Source organism: Lonchura striata, chromosome 2, assembly GCF_050655825.1.
Source record: "Lonchura striata isolate lonStrDom1 chromosome 2, ASM5065582v1, whole genome shotgun sequence".
NCBI classification, from domain to species: domain Eukaryota; kingdom Metazoa; phylum Chordata; class Aves; order Passeriformes; family Estrildidae; genus Lonchura; species Lonchura striata.
The window spans coordinates 15,296,696-15,315,223 of record NC_140704.1 but is presented as its reverse complement, the minus strand read 5'-3'; the positions used below and the strand labels follow the sequence as shown (position 1 = coordinate 15,315,223).

At 40.3% G+C, this 18,528-nt stretch overlaps 1 protein-coding gene across 43 annotated transcripts in view; it reads left to right on the top strand.

Annotated features, from left to right (window-relative positions):
- Positions 1-18,528, top strand: part of SVIL (supervillin) — a 133,041-nt gene that overhangs the window by 56,456 nt on the left and 58,057 nt on the right. For 40 of the 43 annotated variants that reach the window (XM_085564412.1, XM_085564546.1, XM_085564538.1 and 37 more), the window contains 2 exons: positions 11,355-11,421; positions 16,486-16,577. Coding sequence is in view for 30 of the 43 variants with exons in the window: in XM_085564314.1 (XP_085420440.1) it covers positions 11,355-11,421; positions 16,486-16,577 (159 nt within the window). In the remaining 13 variants the exon portion in view is untranslated. Of the gene's footprint in view, positions 1-7,894; positions 8,455-11,354; positions 11,422-16,485; positions 16,578-18,528 lie in introns of those variants that run through there. The other 3 variants (XM_085564523.1, XM_021542994.4, XM_085564479.1) reach the window with 2 other exon arrangements.

Genomic DNA, 18,528 nt, shown 5'->3' with positions numbered 1-18,528 from the left:
CATTATTGATATTCATAAGAGCATATTGTGCTGCTGATCTAAGCAAATTGGACACAAAGTGAGTTGGCTTATTTTAGGACCTACCTTTGTGTAATCATGTCTGACTGGCCCCTTTTTGAATGTGTGTGCCCCATTTCTTTGTATAAGCGAAGCGTATTTTGGATGAGAACAGACTGAGGAGCAAGTCAGCAATTCTGAGCCAAGATCTGTGTGTGCACCTGGGAACAGCTTCAGCCCAAAATGATAATGGCTAAACTTACAAACTATCAGCTGGCTTTTTAAAATGTATTGTTTTGAGAGTGAATAGGCCATATATTTTATTTTTTAAATTATAATACCATGAATCCCAGGTTCATAGCAGGAACTGGACATAACTGTGATAGTTTGGTTACTTCAGTAGGGTGATAATCATAGTTTAGTTTTACTCCCTGTGCTCAAGACAATTTTCGAGCTGAATCGTATGATAAATACATCATTATATCTGATAGTATTGGGTAGGTATTTAAACCTTACAAGGTAGTTTTGATGAAGGATGGAAATGCATTGTCTGTACTGACCTGAAGGGAAAAGCCACTGTGCTTGGCCCCTGCTGTGGTAGGAGGTGACCTGTGCTGCTCTCCTGTGGCTGCCAGCTCTAACCACAGAGCCTCTCCTGGCTTTCCTCAGACTCTGCTGGGAAAGAGGTACAACAGCATCCAAATCTAGCATCTTGAAGTTGTCTTAGGAGTGGTGTAAAGGAGAAAATAGACTGTCACGAGGGAAGCAGCAGCAGAAGTTTTTTATTTGGCTGGATAGCTATTTTTGTGGAGGGTAAATAGTTACTTTTGAAGCCATCAGTCTGAATTGGAGTGAATCTCAGCATAACTGATCAAGAGTAATAAAAAATTAAATAGTAGTGCTCAAATGAGTATCCCTGCCTTGCTTTCATCTAGTTCCCTTGGCTGTGGTGTTTGACAAGTACCTGTCTGCTGCCTTGGAGCTGCGAAGGTGGCTGTTCACTGTTGATACCTACACTGCTGCCCTACTTTCGAGCAATTCGTGCAGTGAGAATCCTGATTATTTTTTCAGTCGAGTGGCCCCGCGCTGCTGCACTGTGGCACTCGCTGCAGTTCGGTGCTGCCTGTGGTGGAGGCAGAGCCGGCTCGGCTGCCGGGCAGCGCCGGAGGGCTGGGAGCCTCCGGCTGCTCGCAAGGTAAACACTGGCTGACCTATAAGCCAGCCAGTCAACTCGAGCCTGGCCTTATTAGGCAAGCTGCGGAGCCGTGTCTGGGGACGGGACGTGCTGGGTGAGACGCGCAGCCCAGCGCGGATCCGGCGCAGACCGCGGGGGATGCGGCCCCGCAGCGCGGCGCGGCTGCTGCCCGAGCTGCGCTCTGCCCGGCGCGGTCAACAGCTGTGCTAGAGGTGGCTTTGAAAAGTGAAATCCTGGTGTGTAAATGTTAGGAGCTCTTCCTGGCGTGTTTTTTATCTGCCTGGTTATAGCCTTAGGATGCCAGCTCATGCTGTCAGTCCATATTCTGAAACACTTTGTGAGCCTTTGCTGGGAAGCGTGTCTTCATTCCTTGCACTGCCTGCTTTCAGAGAAGTACTGGACTAAGAGGAACTAATTTATATTTTTTTATGATTTTGGGACTTGTTTCTCCTCTCTTATTATGCAGTTTTATGCCCTTTATTGGAAATCTGATTTTTACTGGCTAAATCAATTTTCTCGCTCCCAGAAGAAGAGGAATATTGGCACCCACTGTCTGTGTACAGACCAGGACTAAGCTAGGTTGCTTCACACCCACCTCATAAAATCTGACTTTCACATGGAAGAAGCCTTTAAAAAAGTATTTACGTTTTTCCTTCAGTGTAATCTGCATAGATTTAGACAAGCAGATGCTGTGCAAACTTTCCCAGGCAGCTCTGGGAAGGCTTTTCAGACCTGACTTGTGATTAACTTCCTGGTACCTCCCTGAGCACCAAGAATGTTGGTGATTTTTGCAGGGGCCTTGGGAGTGAATAAGGGCAATAAAGAGAAAAACACCATAGCTGCCATGAATTTAAGCTTGCTCTATAGAGAACAGACTCCAGAACTGCAGCATCACTGTGTTAGCTTTTCTTTCCTCTTTAATTTTTGCTTAGCCAGGCTGGTTGCAAATTAAGCCTGGAACGTGTACCTTTTTCATAGTGCAATGACAGTACTTGTAGTTGAACTATCCTACCTTGACCATCAGCTCTTGAATAAAGCATACATTTTTTGTTATTTCTTTTAATAAATATTTAATTTTCTGAGAAAGCATTTCAACATGCCATAAACAAAATGGGAGCTGGGGTCATGGATTTCTTGCCTGCAAGGTTGCTGTCTGCCTGAGGCATGAAAAATTATATTTGAGGCTAAGTATGCAGGGATAGGATGTGGCCCGTGGAATGTCACATTGCAGTGGTAAACAAAATTCATGTTTTCCTTAGATGACTATCACAAAGAGCCAAAGAGCCTTGTTATAAATTCTTCCTTGGGGTATGTGTGCCTCTCTCTGCTCCCTTATTGGGCTTTTATACATGTGCAGAGGTGTTCAAAAGCAGCCAGGAGGAAACTCAGTAGTGTGGCAGGGCTTTTTGTGGCACCTAACTGCATGGGGCCACCTGCTGCTCCAGACAAGGAGACAACCTGGTACTGCTTGCAGACATCAGAAGTGTCAGAAGATGGGGAAGCCCGTCCTAGAAACCTTGGCTGCTTGTTTTTGAGGGACACAGGTTTAACAGTCTCCCAGCAGCAGTTTAAGCCTGAGGCCATCTCAGCAGCAAAGCTCTCGACCACTGCAATAGCAAAGAAGAAGCTGAGGCTTCATGACTGCAGTGAAGGATGGGACTCACCCTGTGCCTTCACAGTCTGAGCTGCAGCTGCTCCACAGAGAGCTGTGCTGTGAAACGCTCTCCAGTGCTGTTTCACTGGGTAAAACGCCATGTCTCCTCAAAGTCCTTGAGCTGCTTGATGACTGAGATTGTCTGTATTGCTGGGAGAGGAGTTCCTGCCTTATCCTCCTCTCCAGCCATTTGCTCAGTGCAGAAACGGCCGTGTTCACACCTGACATCTTCTGTTACTGCTTTGGGCCCAGAGACAAATAGATGTGACTGAATGCAGATAATGTGCCCCGCTGATAGATCTGATTGCCACATGAGAAAAGGGCATGTGGCTTTTGAACTTACTTGAAGGTGCTCCTCTAGTCTGGTCCTACTCCTAAAGAGGAAAACCTTGGACATCTTTTAATTATGCTACAGTCTTGTCCTGCAGTTCTGCGAACAGTGATATGAGAGGTAAGGATGTCAGGGGACATTAGAGTCATGTCCCTTATTCTGGAAGGATAGTCCTTATTTTGTGTTACAAAACTGAAAGATACCAAAATCTCCTTTTAGGAGTAATTAGTTCCTGAAATTGACTGGAGTGAAATCTGAAATATTAATCTGGAGATTGGAAGGGGATTTCTAGTGCGGGTACAAAAATACCTGTTGTTCTCCCTTTTCCCAGAGCACATTACTAAACAGCCAGTACAAAAAGATTGTCCATATTCTTTCAGCACATTTTGTACTACAAACCTCAGTCCCATTTTTAAAATCTTACTAATCAGCTTTTTTCATCTCTTTGCGTATGACCTGTTTTAAAGTGTGCTACACAAGCAAAGCAGTGCTGAAGTTAAACTGAAGACTTGTCCAAAACACAATCACTAGCCAAACATAAATCATTTTGCCAGGATGATTATTTGCAAAGGATTATATTTGCTTTCCGCTGGAGTGATGACACCATGTCAGGAAACTTTATCCTATTTTTAAAGTTCATAAGAATGGTCTCGATTTAAGAAATGGGAAAATACCATTTCCCCACACAGATGGGGTTTGGATGGAGAAAACAAACCTGACCAGCACAGAATATGTACTGTGATTGCAAGGTGGGCTGCTGGGACACGACTTGAATTTTTAAGTGATTGTACTACTGAAGTTATCTTCTGGGAGATTTTTGACCTGTCCTTCAGCTTTGGGCTGACTTCTTGAACAACTTGGCAGAGATTGCTGGAGATTGGGAGGAAGGGGAAATAAGAAAAAGGAGTGCCTTGCTGCTTTCCCTGCATACCAAAAACTGACAGGGTGGCATGGGATAGGCGAGAAGCCTGTAGCCTCGGAGGGGAGGTGGGATGGACTGATGGAAAAGAGTGGTCTGATGTAGCCCAGTCTCCTGACCTTCATTCCTGCAATCATCCACAGCATCTCAGACCTTGGCATAGCTCATTTTGACTAGCTAATCTAAGGATGCTCACCTTGGCCAAAAGAGCAGTTGAGTAAAATTCATGAGCTCCTTTGGCTCTCTACCCATGAAGACTGGATGAAAACATCACTTCATTATTACATTTATACAGATCATCTCAGTTTTCTGTACTGTTCAGATTCCTGTTTACCTAACTAGTATATTTGCAGAAAGTTTCATGCAGTCACTGTGGGTTTTCCTTCCTCTGCATTGTTGATTTCTTTAAAATTTTATTTTATTTTTAGGTTTTCTTCAAACAGCTGTCATGGACTTCTTTGATTTTTGCTTTTATGATAACTACAAGTCAAAACAAAGTATCTACCTCTCTTTATCACTTCTAAACACTTCTAAATATAAATTCATAAGTTATCAAAATTCAAGAGGAAGAAAGGCCTGATCTAGGTGGGACCTGGTTCATAACTCCTTAGGGCTTTGGGGCTGGCAGGCCTGTAAGTTGGGAAGTGTTTTGCAAGTCGTTTAAGCTCCAGCTTTGATTATAGCTATTAGTTTTGCCAGACAAAAGGAAGATATTTTCCTTCTCTTCCTGTGGGAAGCTTCAGAACAACATTTAACTGCCAGCTGGTCTTTCATGAGCTGTCTCACATTTGAAATGTATACATGCTTAACCTCCAGCTCTAAGCCCAGATGACTGCAAACTTAGCTTCCCACTGGGCTGCCCCCTTTCTGATGGCTGAACTGTTGTTCTCTCTGTGTTTGCTTATGTTGGAAACTGCTAATGCTGAAGAATTAATGATGGCAGAGGGGGACCAGAACATTACTACTGATTTGTAACACAGCCTTGATAATGTAGTTTGGCTGAGCACACTTGTAGGTCCTGGAGACTGGGTCATTTTTGAAGGACGAACTATTCTTCCTCCTTTCTTCATCAAGTATTTGGAGATTAATTTCTCTTCCTTTGGGAAAAGTTTATTCTTAAATCTGCTGTTTTCAAATAAGCAGCAAAATGTTAAATCCAAGACTTCTTTTCTTGATAACCTTGCTTGACTCTGCTGACTTACTGTTTTTGCACTGTCTTCTCCACTTCCAAAGCTGGTTAAGGGCCAGCACAGGGACTCCTCTTGTGACAGGTGGTCCCTTTTTGGTGGAAAGGAGGGACAGAAGTGGTCAGTTACCTACAGTTCAGAATTCCAAATGATCTGTGTGAAGTGCATAGCATTGCTGTAATACCCAAAGGCTCCAACATCTCAGAGTTTTAATATTGGAAGCAGTGCTGACACATACCCCTCATCTTGAATCAACACTGAATTAACCCTGGGATTGCAGATTCTGCACAGCAGCACAGTTTCAGTATCAGCAGCAGTGCTAGGAATGTTAAATCATAGGTCCTGTCCACAGAGCAATGGCTGGTGATCACCTTCCATCCAATGTGAAGAGATTTCGAAGCCAAACTCTAGGTAATTTTGTGAAGAGCTTGATAGAGATTCTTTTTTTAATTGAATATTTTACTTTCCCCTATAATATCTCTCTTTGGTTCCATGGGGTAGCCCCTGGATTCTTGACCAGATGTATATAGTAGGAAAAGGAGTCCTATTTTCACCAAAGCCTATCACAGATATTTCTTCCCAGGTGGTAGCCAGACCACTTGCTGAGAATGGCTTCTTACTGTGTACTGTAGGCAGAATGTGAACAGCACAAGCAAGAGCCTATTTAAAAATTACACAATTGTGAAAGGCATTCCAGAGTTTTCCTGTCTTTCTGCAGCTCTCTGTGCTTTCCCTTTTGCACCTCATTCACTGGGACAAAATGTTGAGGATGATGTATAGCAGAGGAATGGGGGAGCCTGTCCCTGCCTTCCACAAAAACAACCATACCCCTCCTCTCTGTTGTAGGGGACACTGCCAGACAGAGGGGTGACATTTGAGCTGAGCCCACCTCCTTTGTTAGCCAGAAAAGTTGATCCTTTTCCTGATCATAAGATCTTGTGCCATTTTCTTTGTTCTTTTCAGGCATCTCCTGAAAAGCACACCCAGCAAAAATACAAGGGAATATTTGCTACCACTTTAGTTGTCAGGCTAGGGGAGCAGGACATAGCAGAGGTTCTGCAGCAGGAGGAATGATGGCTAGGACTGTCTTTCTTGGCAGGCTTGAACTATTGCATCAGCTCAGCTCTCAAGTCTAACTTCTCCTTCAGCCTTCCTAAAGATTGAAGACACAATATTTATCAAATGAGTGGTGTTTACCTGAGCTTTATCAGAAACTTCCCTTACTGTGTACCAAATGAGTTACAGGTGCTTTAAAATGCTCAATACCTCTATTCACAAGATCAGATAAACAGTGTTCAGACAGGCAGGGTTGGGAAAGAAGGTTTTCTTGGGAGCAGGGTCTCTTGTTGCTATACCAATACTTATCCTGGTCCAGAATTTCCCCATTAACTGTTACCAGCAGCTCCTTAGTTCTGCCCCATATTTTGTGTTTTAAGCACACCTGCACTTATGCCTAGGCCAAAAAGCACCAGATTTTCATGTTAATTGCAGGTTTGGACTAGTGCCGACAGATTACAGATTTTTTTGTATATATTAGGCTCAGGTACATGGAGGCCTCCACAGCTGGTCAGGAGTGCACAGCAGTGTTGGTTTGTGTTCTATTGGTAGTGCTGGGAGTGGTTAGAATTAAACACTAGAGGTGGCAAGGTTACAGGCAAAGAAAAGAAACGTGGTATGTACCATCAAATATTTCTGAACAGAGAAGTTCAAGCTTGATGAGTCAGAGGCCTCAAGGCCATATTCCTTGTGTTGGGTGACTCTCGTTCCAGGGAACTCTGGGCTGTTGAAAGATCAGCTAAGAAAAGGTGCTTTGATTAGGTTGACTCCAACACTATTTATGTTTTTAAAAATAAAAATATTAAAACAAATATTAAGTGCATTAGACAAGATAGAATGCATGTTCTTCTATCCATTGCAATAACTTGAATTTCTTCCTAATATCCTGCCCCTCCTCAGCTTAAAGCCATTACCCCTTGTCCTATGTACAGGTCCTTGTAAAGTCCCTTTTCTGCTTTCTCGTAGCCACTTTTAGATACTGGAAGGCACTTTAAGGTCTCCCTGGAACCTTTTCCAGGCTGAGCCACCCCAGCTCCCTCAGCCTGTAATACTGATAGTAGCTGAGTTCTTTTGGAAGGGAAGAAGTCTGTTGGAGGGAAGCTGATAGACTTCCCTGTTTGTTTGTATGGGGTTAAGTTAAGCATGGACCTGTTTCAATCACACATTTTAATGCTTCATTGTATCTGTGTTAGACCATCAGGTAGTTCAGTGTGGGCGACTAAACCAGAGTTATTGCACCATTGCAAATAAATATTTCCAGACTTTCAAAATTAGCTGAAAGGATTCCAACTCTTCAAATCCAAAATCCATCAAACCTGTTTAATAAAAAAAAAAAAAAAAAAAAAAGAAAAAAAAAGAAAAAAAGAAAAGGTAGCTAGACAGTACTTTAGTGCAATTTTTCACCTTCTGCCTCGAATTAAAATATTTGGATCTGTGGTGTCTGTTCTTAAATCCCTACCCCCACCAGTAATTTTGCTCATATGTTATCCATAAATCTTCTCTGTTTTAAATGTTCCAACTAATAGGGAAAACATTTAAGCACAATGCTATGATTATCAGACTCCATTTTTTGGCAGCCTGGGTGCTGTTTTTCTTAAGTAAGCACTGCAATTTATCCTGATTGGAGATATGAAGGAATTATTCCTCTTCTCGACATTTTTTCTGTTGTTGTTGGGGTTTTTTTTTGTTTGGTTGGTTTCTTAAAATGAGGAGTCAGGGGCTCTGCATTCGTTTTGCAGGAATATAATGTGCGATTTGGCTGGATCTTTGAAGTGGTAATATTAGAAATCTCCCAATCACCATTGCCCAATCTGTTTTAGCATTCATGTGCCTAATTTCTGTTCGTAATCTGATTACTGGCTTGAGCTGCTCCGGCTTGCAGCCTATTGCTCTGCATTTACTGCACTCCCTGGGACGCGATAGCCTGACAGCTCCAGTCCTGTGCTATGAAAAATCTCTACACGATATTCCTCAGACAGGCCTAAGGGCTGTGGCTGCTTGAGAATTAGCTGCTATTGTAGTTTCTCTTTGCCGAATCCTTTGTTTCTGCAACCATGTTCAGAAATCCTTGGATCTCCAGCTATTTGGGAAATGTTAAATACTCTGAGGAGCAAGGTAAGGGTTCCAAGAAGATAAAAGAAAATGCAGTTTGTTTGTGTTTAATCTCTCCTATATATGTCTGCATGTGTAAATATTGTTTGACTGTCTCTCCTGCAGCTGCATTAGGTACTTTAGCAATCAGTATGCAGTTAGTCACCTAGGCTATTTTGTTATTTCCTAAAGGACACTTTTGAAAGATCCGATTAGATGGATCTTTTAATTAGCTTAGCATGCCACCGACTTAGGACCTTTAAATATACTAAGTAGCGCTGGAAGGTTATATCTACTTTTTCTTTTCAGAGTGTTCATTTTAAATTTCCTACATATTAAATTATGGGTAGTGGTTTTATTGGGTAGTTTGTGCCTAAGAGAGAGGGAACTCAACAGAACAAATGGTTAAACTTGTTAACAAGTCTGATTTACACTTCAGTAAAGATACTCTTAATTTTGAATAAAAATATTTTAAATTGCTATAATATAATTATGAACATGTTTAGAATTCTTCAGTAACAAAACAGAACAAAATGCTGTTGTAAATATTTTTCTTCTGTCTATCGTGTACAGTGAGGGTGGTTTTTCATCTTTAAATTAACCATTGAATAAGACTCTGCTAAACTGATGTTTCTTTTGCGGGCATATTTATTGTCTTTTGATGCAGACTTGTTTAGTTTTCCTCCTGTGTTTGTATTTAAGACTTCCATATTGTGGTAAGTAAGTTTTTATTGGGCTTTAATCCCCCCCACATGGTGTTTAATTTGAACAGGAGGAAATACATAACATATCAAAACTCCATAATGGAATTTGTCTGCTAAGTTTTTCTGTGTTTGGGATGTGGGGGAAGATTGGGACTCACCCCTGTGAAACACAGCAAAATTTTAAGATGATTTTGAGGCATTAAAGATGTGTGTATGAATGTTGCTGAATGTGTTTAAGGGGTGCAAGAGCCAAACTGGCTGATGTGCCCCTCCCAGCAGCCCTTCTCCCTCTCTGCTCCCAGGGAAGCAATGCAGCCTCCTTTCTTCTCTTCTCATATTCCCTCCCCAATTTTGGCTGGGCTAGGCAGAATTTCTCTGTGGTCTACTTGTGGTTTTCATGGTGGACAGCTGTTCCAGTGCCAATAATTCTAGGATGGGTTGCATCCTGTTAGAACAGCTATAAATTTAAGATATGCCTGGTTCTGATTAGCTAAGCTGATACTGAGCTGGGCTTTGGAAGTTAGTGCATAGTCCTCTCAAAGTAAATCTTGCCTTTTTAGGGGATCCATATGGCTCAGAGTATTCTTTTTAATGCTGTAGTGTAAAATATAAAATATAATTATTTATATGTCATTCACACTGTTTTTCTTACAATATTCTGTTTTGATCTAACAAGATGTTTTTGTGTAATCTGTGTGCTTTATTCTCCATTAATGGAAAGAGAAAATGAATGTTAACAAAAACAGGAAAAGTTGCCTATTAAAGTTGAAGACTGCTATTAGCAAAGCTGCTTGAAATCTGCGCTGACTTGTAGCAGATGCCTAGAAAATGCCTTTTTGCACATTTTAAGCTTCTTTATCAAGTTGTTAAAATAAACTTTTTTTCTGTTACTTTTAAAAAGTTTGTTTCAATCTTTATACCTGTAGAGGTGGCAGAAGGAAATGGAAGAGGGTAAGAAGTTTTTGAAATGCTTAGACAAAATGTACATTCTCTAAATTAAGACTCATATTGTCGTAAGTTTCATTAAACCCTTTCTGCAAAAATAAGAGACATTCTACCCAGACTTAAAATACTGTGCATAAGCAAAAAAATATTTTTTTGCAGTTAGGTCTTCCTTGAAATAGTTAAATCTCAGCTCTGAGGTAGAGTAATAGGAGTGTAGCTGCAACTGAAATGCTCTAAAGTCTGGACTGTGTTCTAAAGTCTAGGTCTGTTTTTGAAAAATAAAATGATTGCTGTGTCAGTGACCAACTGTTTATTAATGTAGGGTCTTGGGTAGTAGATTTAATACAGATGGGGATGGAAGGCAATTTTTCATTGGGAGTAAGTTGTCAGTAGCTCCATGTGTTTTTGCACAGCAGTCCCAGAGCTCCTGGCTGGCAGTGTTTGGGGTGTCTTGCTTGCACCCTCCTGAATGGAGGGAGAGGGTGCTTGGAACCCTGTTCCCCCTTGCCACTGGTCATCATTTAGACCCTCTGGTGATGCACTTGACTGCAGAAATGAAAAAGTTGAATCTAGGAGATGTGTGGGGAGGTCGCCCATTGCTTATTATGATTCACACAGTTTTGAGAACCCAGAGGCTTTGTCATACATGGTTTTTAACATAAGGCTGCAATTTTGCTCTCAGTGTAAACATGAGTTCCTCTGTGAAATACATGTTGTAAGACTATTCAGAAAAAAAAAAAAAGGGAGCTTCCAAACAGTAGACAATCTTCAGAAATATTTCTGTCATGGATGGTGTAATACTGTTGCAACAAATCCTCAGCTGGACATCTCTTGGCTTCTGCAGTGAATATGCAGTTTTTATAGTATTGCCAGGCTGCAGCCAAAAAGACTTTTGCTGCTTGCAGCACTTTTCATTTGCAGAGTGCTTCATAAACAAGTCCATTGCCCATTTTATAAACTGGGAGACAGTGAGTTTAAATGACCACCTCAGGCTGTATTGCTACACCACAAATATTAGGGCATGGCAGTTCCGTAAAATGTTCCATAAAGTGTTGATGCTTTTGATGTGCCTACTGTCTGTATTCATTTTTGCAAAGCTTTGGTTTTTCAGCATCTTGGACATGCCAGCTGGTGCTCCTTTGCTTAGAGAGAAGGCCTCTGCACAGTCTTTTGCAGGGGAAAAAGGCTATGCTTGGAAACTATAACCTAGTGTACCAGAAGTTCCCCATTTATTGCAGGATCTTCACAATGGTGTGATTTTTTTCTATTTCACAGATTTTGCCAAAGGAAACTCAATCAGATTTAAGCCTTCACGACTACTCCTAAGGAAGAGAGCGTTAAGGTAAGGTTGAGTTTTTCTCACCCGGTGAAGAGGGTTGGGTGCAGTAATTTTCCTTCATTGCTTGAATCTACATTTATTCTTTTGTCAGAAGTGGTTATTGGTCCTCTCACAGGACCAAGTTTTTGTACAGAGCAGATGCTCTGATCAAGCATTGAAAACACCAACTGCCTCTAAAGTAATGTTAAATTTTCTAGCTGGCATTGCTAAAGGGGAAAGTCCCACTGTGCACTGAGCTTCCTGCCATTGCAATGCCCATTTTAATGCCCATTTTTCCTTGCGTGGCATGAACAGAGTACAGACATCCAGTGTGAGCCAGCCTGAAACACTTACCTGTCTGTAAAAGCAGGTGGCTGAAGTGGGTGAATTAATTATACATCCTTGCAGGGAGCAGTCTGGGGGCGAAAAGAAGAGGACCCTGCAGAGATGAGTGGACTGGAACTGGTGCTGCTGCTCCCATGCAGGGCTGTGGCTGCCTCGTGGTTTGTGTTCTTAGGGCACAGTTGCACAAGGCTGAGTAAGGGGACACATTTAACTAGTTAAGCAAGAAGGCAGGTCACATTCCCTTTCTCTTCCCACCCTTGCTCCAGCTGCCTTGGGTGTCCATGTTTGTGCTTGCTGGACTCTTTCACAATGGCACAGAGAGGAGGTCAGGAGTTGGGAATCTACTCTTGCCCCAGGAACCAGCTGTTTCATTGGCTCAGCTGCACATGAACCCACCTGCCAGAGGTGCACAGGCACATGTTTGCAAGCTTCTTTTCAGTCAGTGCACACACCTAGAGCACACCTGGTTCCCTGCCATGTTGTTTCTTAGGTCCTGCAGAAGATGGAGGGAATGGGTGCACAAGGCACACTGTGCTATGGAAGCAGCTAGGGGAAAGTAGCGATGAGAGAAGTAGAGAAGGACATGACTGCAGAATGGGCCTTTTACATAAAAGTCCAGGGAAGGAAGTTCTCCTGGAGGTAGAGAAAGAGAAGAAAAGTGAACAGCAAGCACCTTGCAGGCAGGTGTACAAATGGGTTTTGTACTTCAATCATAAAATCTCAGTATAGGCCCTAGTTTTAATTGGGATGGCAGGTCAGTGTTACCAGTGGCATTTGGATCTAACTTCTAGCTGCTTTTGGGCATGTAACTAGGTTAGTGGGACAGCTATTTAGAAACCATATGCTGCTGCTGCAGCAGCAGGAGCAGATGAAGTTTTCAGCCTGGAATCCCTGATGTACAGCATGCAGCTCGCACTTTGGAAGTTGCCAGAACAATGCAACTACTGAGACTGTCAAGTACTCTACTAATCCTGCATTATACATTGTTTTTAAAGGAAAACTATTGAGACTGTGAAATATTATTGCCTGTGTTTTAACAGGAATCATCTGAATTCCTGAACACTGGGGAGTATAATGAGTTTGCTGAGGACCTGAGGCCAAGCCACACACAAATCCTTTGTGAAACAAACTGGTGGAACCTCATGCTGTTGATTGCATTTCATAAATGCAGTCATGATCAAAAGCTATATTTTAAGCAAGGGAAGGACAATAAGTTCCTCTTTCAATTTCCAGATTTATCAGGGACTTCAAGAAAGAATTCTTTCAAGCATCCGGTTATTTTTTTTTTTTTTATTTAGAGAAACGCATGTATTCCCTAATTATTTTAATAATAAATGTGCACAGCCTAGCTATTAAGTGCAAAAATTCATAGTGCTGCTGCTCAGAATCTGCACTTAAATTTACAGCATGACTAGATGTAGTTGTGATATTACTAGAAAAGGGTTTTGAATGAGTTTGAAGGTACAATATATTTGGCAATCCAACTCTGACTATCTGACTCTGCTTAAGCAAATGAATTGATGCTGCGACTGCTCCTCCAGCAGAGAAACTAATAAAGCAGGGAGAGGCTTGGAAGTATCCCTTTGAGGAGAAAGGGAAGTCTTGTTAAGGAATTACTTATTAATTTGTTTTTTAAAACACTTATAAATGGTGATGAGTACCTCGTGTAATTTTTTTTTTGCTATTTGGAATTGCCTTAACATCACTGAATTGCTTTAACATCATTCCAACTCAATTTAGAGTACTAATGAATGTTCTCATTGAAGACTGTGACATGTCCTAAATATGCCTACTTTCATTTTTAGAACTCATTTGATGTATGTGTCTATAAATACTCAATTGTTTGGCTTGACTCTGTCATCTTCAGAGCAGTGCTGTCTCTGAATCCTCTGTGAATGGGAAAGCAATGTAATTATGTATTGGATTAAAACATTTTAGTTTTCTCATGTGCAAACATTTAAAAGAAGCAATTCCACCTGCAGCCTAGCAAGAGAGAGCAAAAAAAAAAAAAAATGTCTCTGAAGAGATAAAACTCCTAAATTGTGGATAAAACAGTATATGAAAATTGTTAATCTTTAAAAAATAAACAGTAATGGTTGACAGTCTGTCCTGTGGGAAGTGGAAAATGAGGGCATAAGGGAAACTGTGAAGGGACTTTCACAAAGCAGACAACCTGTAATGCTGTCTAGTGCAGCGAGGGTTAAGCTTAGGAAGTTTGTGGTTATTTAAAGAATTTTAATGAAATCTGCCAGTGAGCAAAGGCTGCAAGCCACCCCCTGTATAGAGGAGGAGGGAGCTCCCATACAGGAAGAACTGGATGACCTTGAGGAGTAATAGAAAAAGGATGTAATGTAATAATACTAAGTGCACAGTTGTGCATTGGGGGCTGATAAATTTTTCTGTCACTTGCAACTGATGAAAGCAAAGCCTTTGCATATTAGTTTCTCATGCAGGAATGACTAACCAATAAAGTGCATATGTAAAAAGGCAAATGTGTTGTAGATCCCAGCATTCAGTAAACTGCTTTCTCTATTAAAAAAATCATACTTTCATAAGATACTGCTAAGACCTAAGTCTGGAATCAACCCAATTCCGTTCACCATATACAAAAAAAGATTACTTAGAATTGGAATAAGTAGAGGACATTGTAACAGATAATCAATGAGACTGAGAGCCTGTCATGAGAAATCTGAGTACATTTAAAAAAAAATAAACAAGGTAGCTGACAACACTGGCACGAGAACAAATGGTTGGAAACCCAGTGACAGACATTTAAACAAGGTTTAAAGAACCTCCGCCTTCAAAGTCGCTAGAACTCGCTGGAGGGGAGGAGCAGGAGTGAATGTAACTAGTTTAGAAGCAATCCAATAATACGGTTGTTTATAGAACCATCAGGCTACTGCCAGTCCTGATTCCATTATTTTACCCTTGGAAATTCACGTGGGAATTAGGCATAGTGGTGGGTGTTCACTCACAGTTCATTTAAACAAGGATTTTGTTTAGGGAAACTTACGGTGCTGTATTGTCACAGGCATCATGAGAGCAAGTGGAGATACTGCTAAATAAAGCCCAGGTATTCAAAAGTCATGAGATGGATGCTTCAGCTCTTTTGTCTTATGTAATTAAGTTCATTTGGCAGAATAAATTCTGGGTTGGTTTATAGCCTTAGGCCACATTATTTGCATTTTTAGAACTCATCCTCAGCTAAGAGTAGAAACTGCTTTCACATGGGGACTGGGTGTCTCTCCATTCAGGGTTCTCCAGAAGTGTGTATGTAAGAAAAGAATATATTGTGAGACTAGTAAGAATTAAAAGTGTTGGCAGTGTGGGGTCAGGCATAGAAACACATCCAGTTAACTGTCTGAGTCTCTGCTCAGTCTCAGATTACACATGGATCCATTTGCTTGTGGCTGCTGTGTGCTATGTTTTCATTGTGTTTTGATTTTTGTTTTGTTCAATTACCATGTGTTTGCTGTGTAAGGACACACAGTTCTTTCCAGTGGACAGCTTATTGCAGCTCTCCATCTTCTATTTGTTATTTTCTCTAGTGGCTAACATTGCTTTTCTTGGCATTACCTGGAATAATTTCTCCAAGTGCAGTTGTTAGAGACAATTTGCAGCAGGTGGCATGGTGCCTGGTTGTGACACAGCCCAGTTTCTTCACTGTCATTTCAAGGGTTTCATTCTCCCCTCAATATCTTAAAAAGGATGTTATTTATAAACAATATATTTATAAACAGGAACACTTATGAAACATTAGTCACTATATGTTAAAACTCTTTTCAATGAGAATTGTTCTTTGGAAACAGTGAGTACAGAATTCATACCCTTGAAAAAAAAAAAAGCTGCCATTTAAAATCTGTCCTAAGGAAGGATTTCCCAACAGTAAGATTGTGCAGTTTTTCTTATCAGAATAACATTAAATCATACAGCACACCACTACTATGACAAAATGAAGAACCTTTTATCACTGTGAGGATTTATATCTGTTACGCTTGTCTACACAGTTTACTAAAGGTTGTAAGACCATTATAAGTTTTCTTATGCCCAGCTGGGATAGTCACAATGGCTGGATACAATAATTTGTTCTCTATTTTTATTAACTGAGAAAAAAAAGTCTTGCTATACAAGGAGGAACACAACACTTCCTCCAAAAAGTCTCTGTAGACAGCTGGGATCTAGTTTAGACCATTATGACACCTACATTTTACAGTTAAAATTGATATATTTAACAAAGTTATTTAAAGAAATATTTAGTTTCATATAAATGGGCAGTTTTCCTGCTTTGAAAAGACATGGTATAAAATTAAATTATCTGGAATTCCTATTAGCATATTATAAACTGTGTAAGATCCAGAGAACAGTGCAGTAACAACAACAAAGTAGTCATGCAGAAGCCTTCTAGGTGGAGTGTACATGCAGTACTGCATTTGATGACATATTTTAATATTTATGAAGAACCATTCAATATAGATTATTTTCAATGTACTTGCTTAATAGAGCATTTTGAAAGCAGTCAGTAATTGAATGCAAAAATGTGTCATAGACAGTTCCAAACAAGTTTCAAATTATGTTAGGTTTGGCTTTCTGAGTTTCTTTGGGTTATTTCTTAGCTCATTCTTAGGGAAAATATTTTCTTTGGTACCTCCGTTAGACTATCTTGCAGTAAATTGGTTATGTCTTGGGTTTATTTGATTTGTAGCAGAGACATCCACAGTTGTGTAAACCAGATGTTGCTTTTAGTTTTCAGAAGGAGTTCTCATTTGAAGATAAAGAAGAACTTGCGAACAGCACAAAGGATATTGATGCTAATCTCTTAGCAGTACTTCCCAAAGGTAGGTAAGGGAGGCATGTTATGAGCACAAGTGGTAATTTAACAGCATGTGAAGTTTCATCTATGCAAGTACAAGGCACAGTTAAAATCACTTGAGCACAGATGTTTTGTAAATGAGTTTTCCCTGCAAAGTATGAAAGAAGCATGAAGGATGAAACGGGTTGAACCACAATGCTCTTTTATGAGACCTTCCTACATCCCTGCTTCATAAAGTTCAGCTTTGTTTACCTGGTTTCAGTAGGTTAGTAGTTGAAAACCAAAACTTCAGAGACTTTCCTTTTACAGTTAGATTAATCCAGGGTTCAAAAGTGTTAGCTTGACTTGTTAAGAGTCATAGCCCTTTTCTGGCCCCTTTGGTTGAGTCACTGTGCTTGCATGACCTAATTGACTGCACTTGAATTTTTGTCTTGCATGCTAAAAGGCCTACAGTACATATGGAGTTTAATTTGGAGGATATTTTACATTTTGTAAACGTCTATCTTAGTCTGAGTAGTTTCTGAAGAAAACAGCAGTTCCATCTTTATCATTGAGGTAGAGGCAAGAATTAATTCTCTTGAATTATTTAGAGAAAATCATGATGTGCTTGACCTCCAAAGGGTGACGTTTGACTGAAGAACTATGTGCGACTGGCACAAAGATGTTGCTTTCATTCAAGGATGTTGTGGATGTCAGAACTTGGATTAAAATTGTGTGTGTCTATGTTCTGGTGGTATTTACTCTTTTCAGACAAGCTACAAAGCTACAAGACTAAATGCACTAATTCTAACATAAAGGAACTGGCTTGCTCTTTTAATGTCATTTTTTGCAGAGTTCCTCTAGAAAGGAACACTTCTTCCAGCATAACATTTAAGTGCTATTTAAGCATGCTTGCTTTTAATTATAGTCATTACAGATGTTCAGAAAAAAAACACTGTTGGCAAAATGTTGGAATAGAGTGATGTGCATTTATAAAATACAGGCTTCTGAGAGCACCAGACAGTAATAATCCATAGTCCCTCATTATTCCTTACACTTAGCCTTACAGCCATGTGGCCAGCAACTTTTAACTGAGCCTTCACTTGAGAAGCCTTATCTGTAAGTTGCTTCTCAGTGAACTAATTTCTATTCTAGGATGTTCTATTTTTCAAAAAAATATTCTCATAATGAAGGCATCATATTTGATTTGTACCAGACTTAAGAAACAGCAGCGGGAGCTTTTGGTTGCATTCCAAGGGGACTACTTAAAGTCCAGGGCTTTTTGAAAATTCAGGTTATTTTCTAGAGCCTAATTTTGATCCAGGTTTGCATATGTTGAGAAATTGAAGGAATATATTTACTTTTCAACTGATAGAGACTTAACTGAAGCCTGCAGTTGGGCATTGAACATGTCAATACACCTTTGCTGGCATAAACTGAAGATAAATGTTTTTCCAGCCTAGTTTTAAGACCATCACCTTTCCAGTTGTGGAGAGGAGGAAGTAGGAATGAGGCTGGTAGGCTTTGCTGTTCTATTAAATTTTCCACAAAATGAAAATGTGTGGTACCTGTTTTGCAATGGCTATTTACCATCTCTGAGCAACTAATCCTCTGGCAGGTAACCTTTTGATCCATGTCTATCCAGACTTCATAAGTGTACGTGCTCCCCCTCTATTATAAACTTTTGGAAGGCTTAATTGAGTTTGTGCAGCTTCTGTATTGTGAAAAGAAGACTGCTGTCACATGGCTACAACTTTATTCACATGTCCCCTCTGCAGCTGTCGAAAAGGCTTTCAGCATAAACATGTTTATATTCTGTAGCAGGTTGCTGAAAGATTTCTATGAATATATATTTCTATAAGAAATATTCCACCTTAATTTAAGGAGTTTTTAAAATAAAAGATGCGCTCCAAATGTATTTTTTTTTTCATTCTAGGACAACGTGGGGAGCAATACTGTTTTTCCTAAATAAGGGTATTCCACAGTAAATTTTGTTT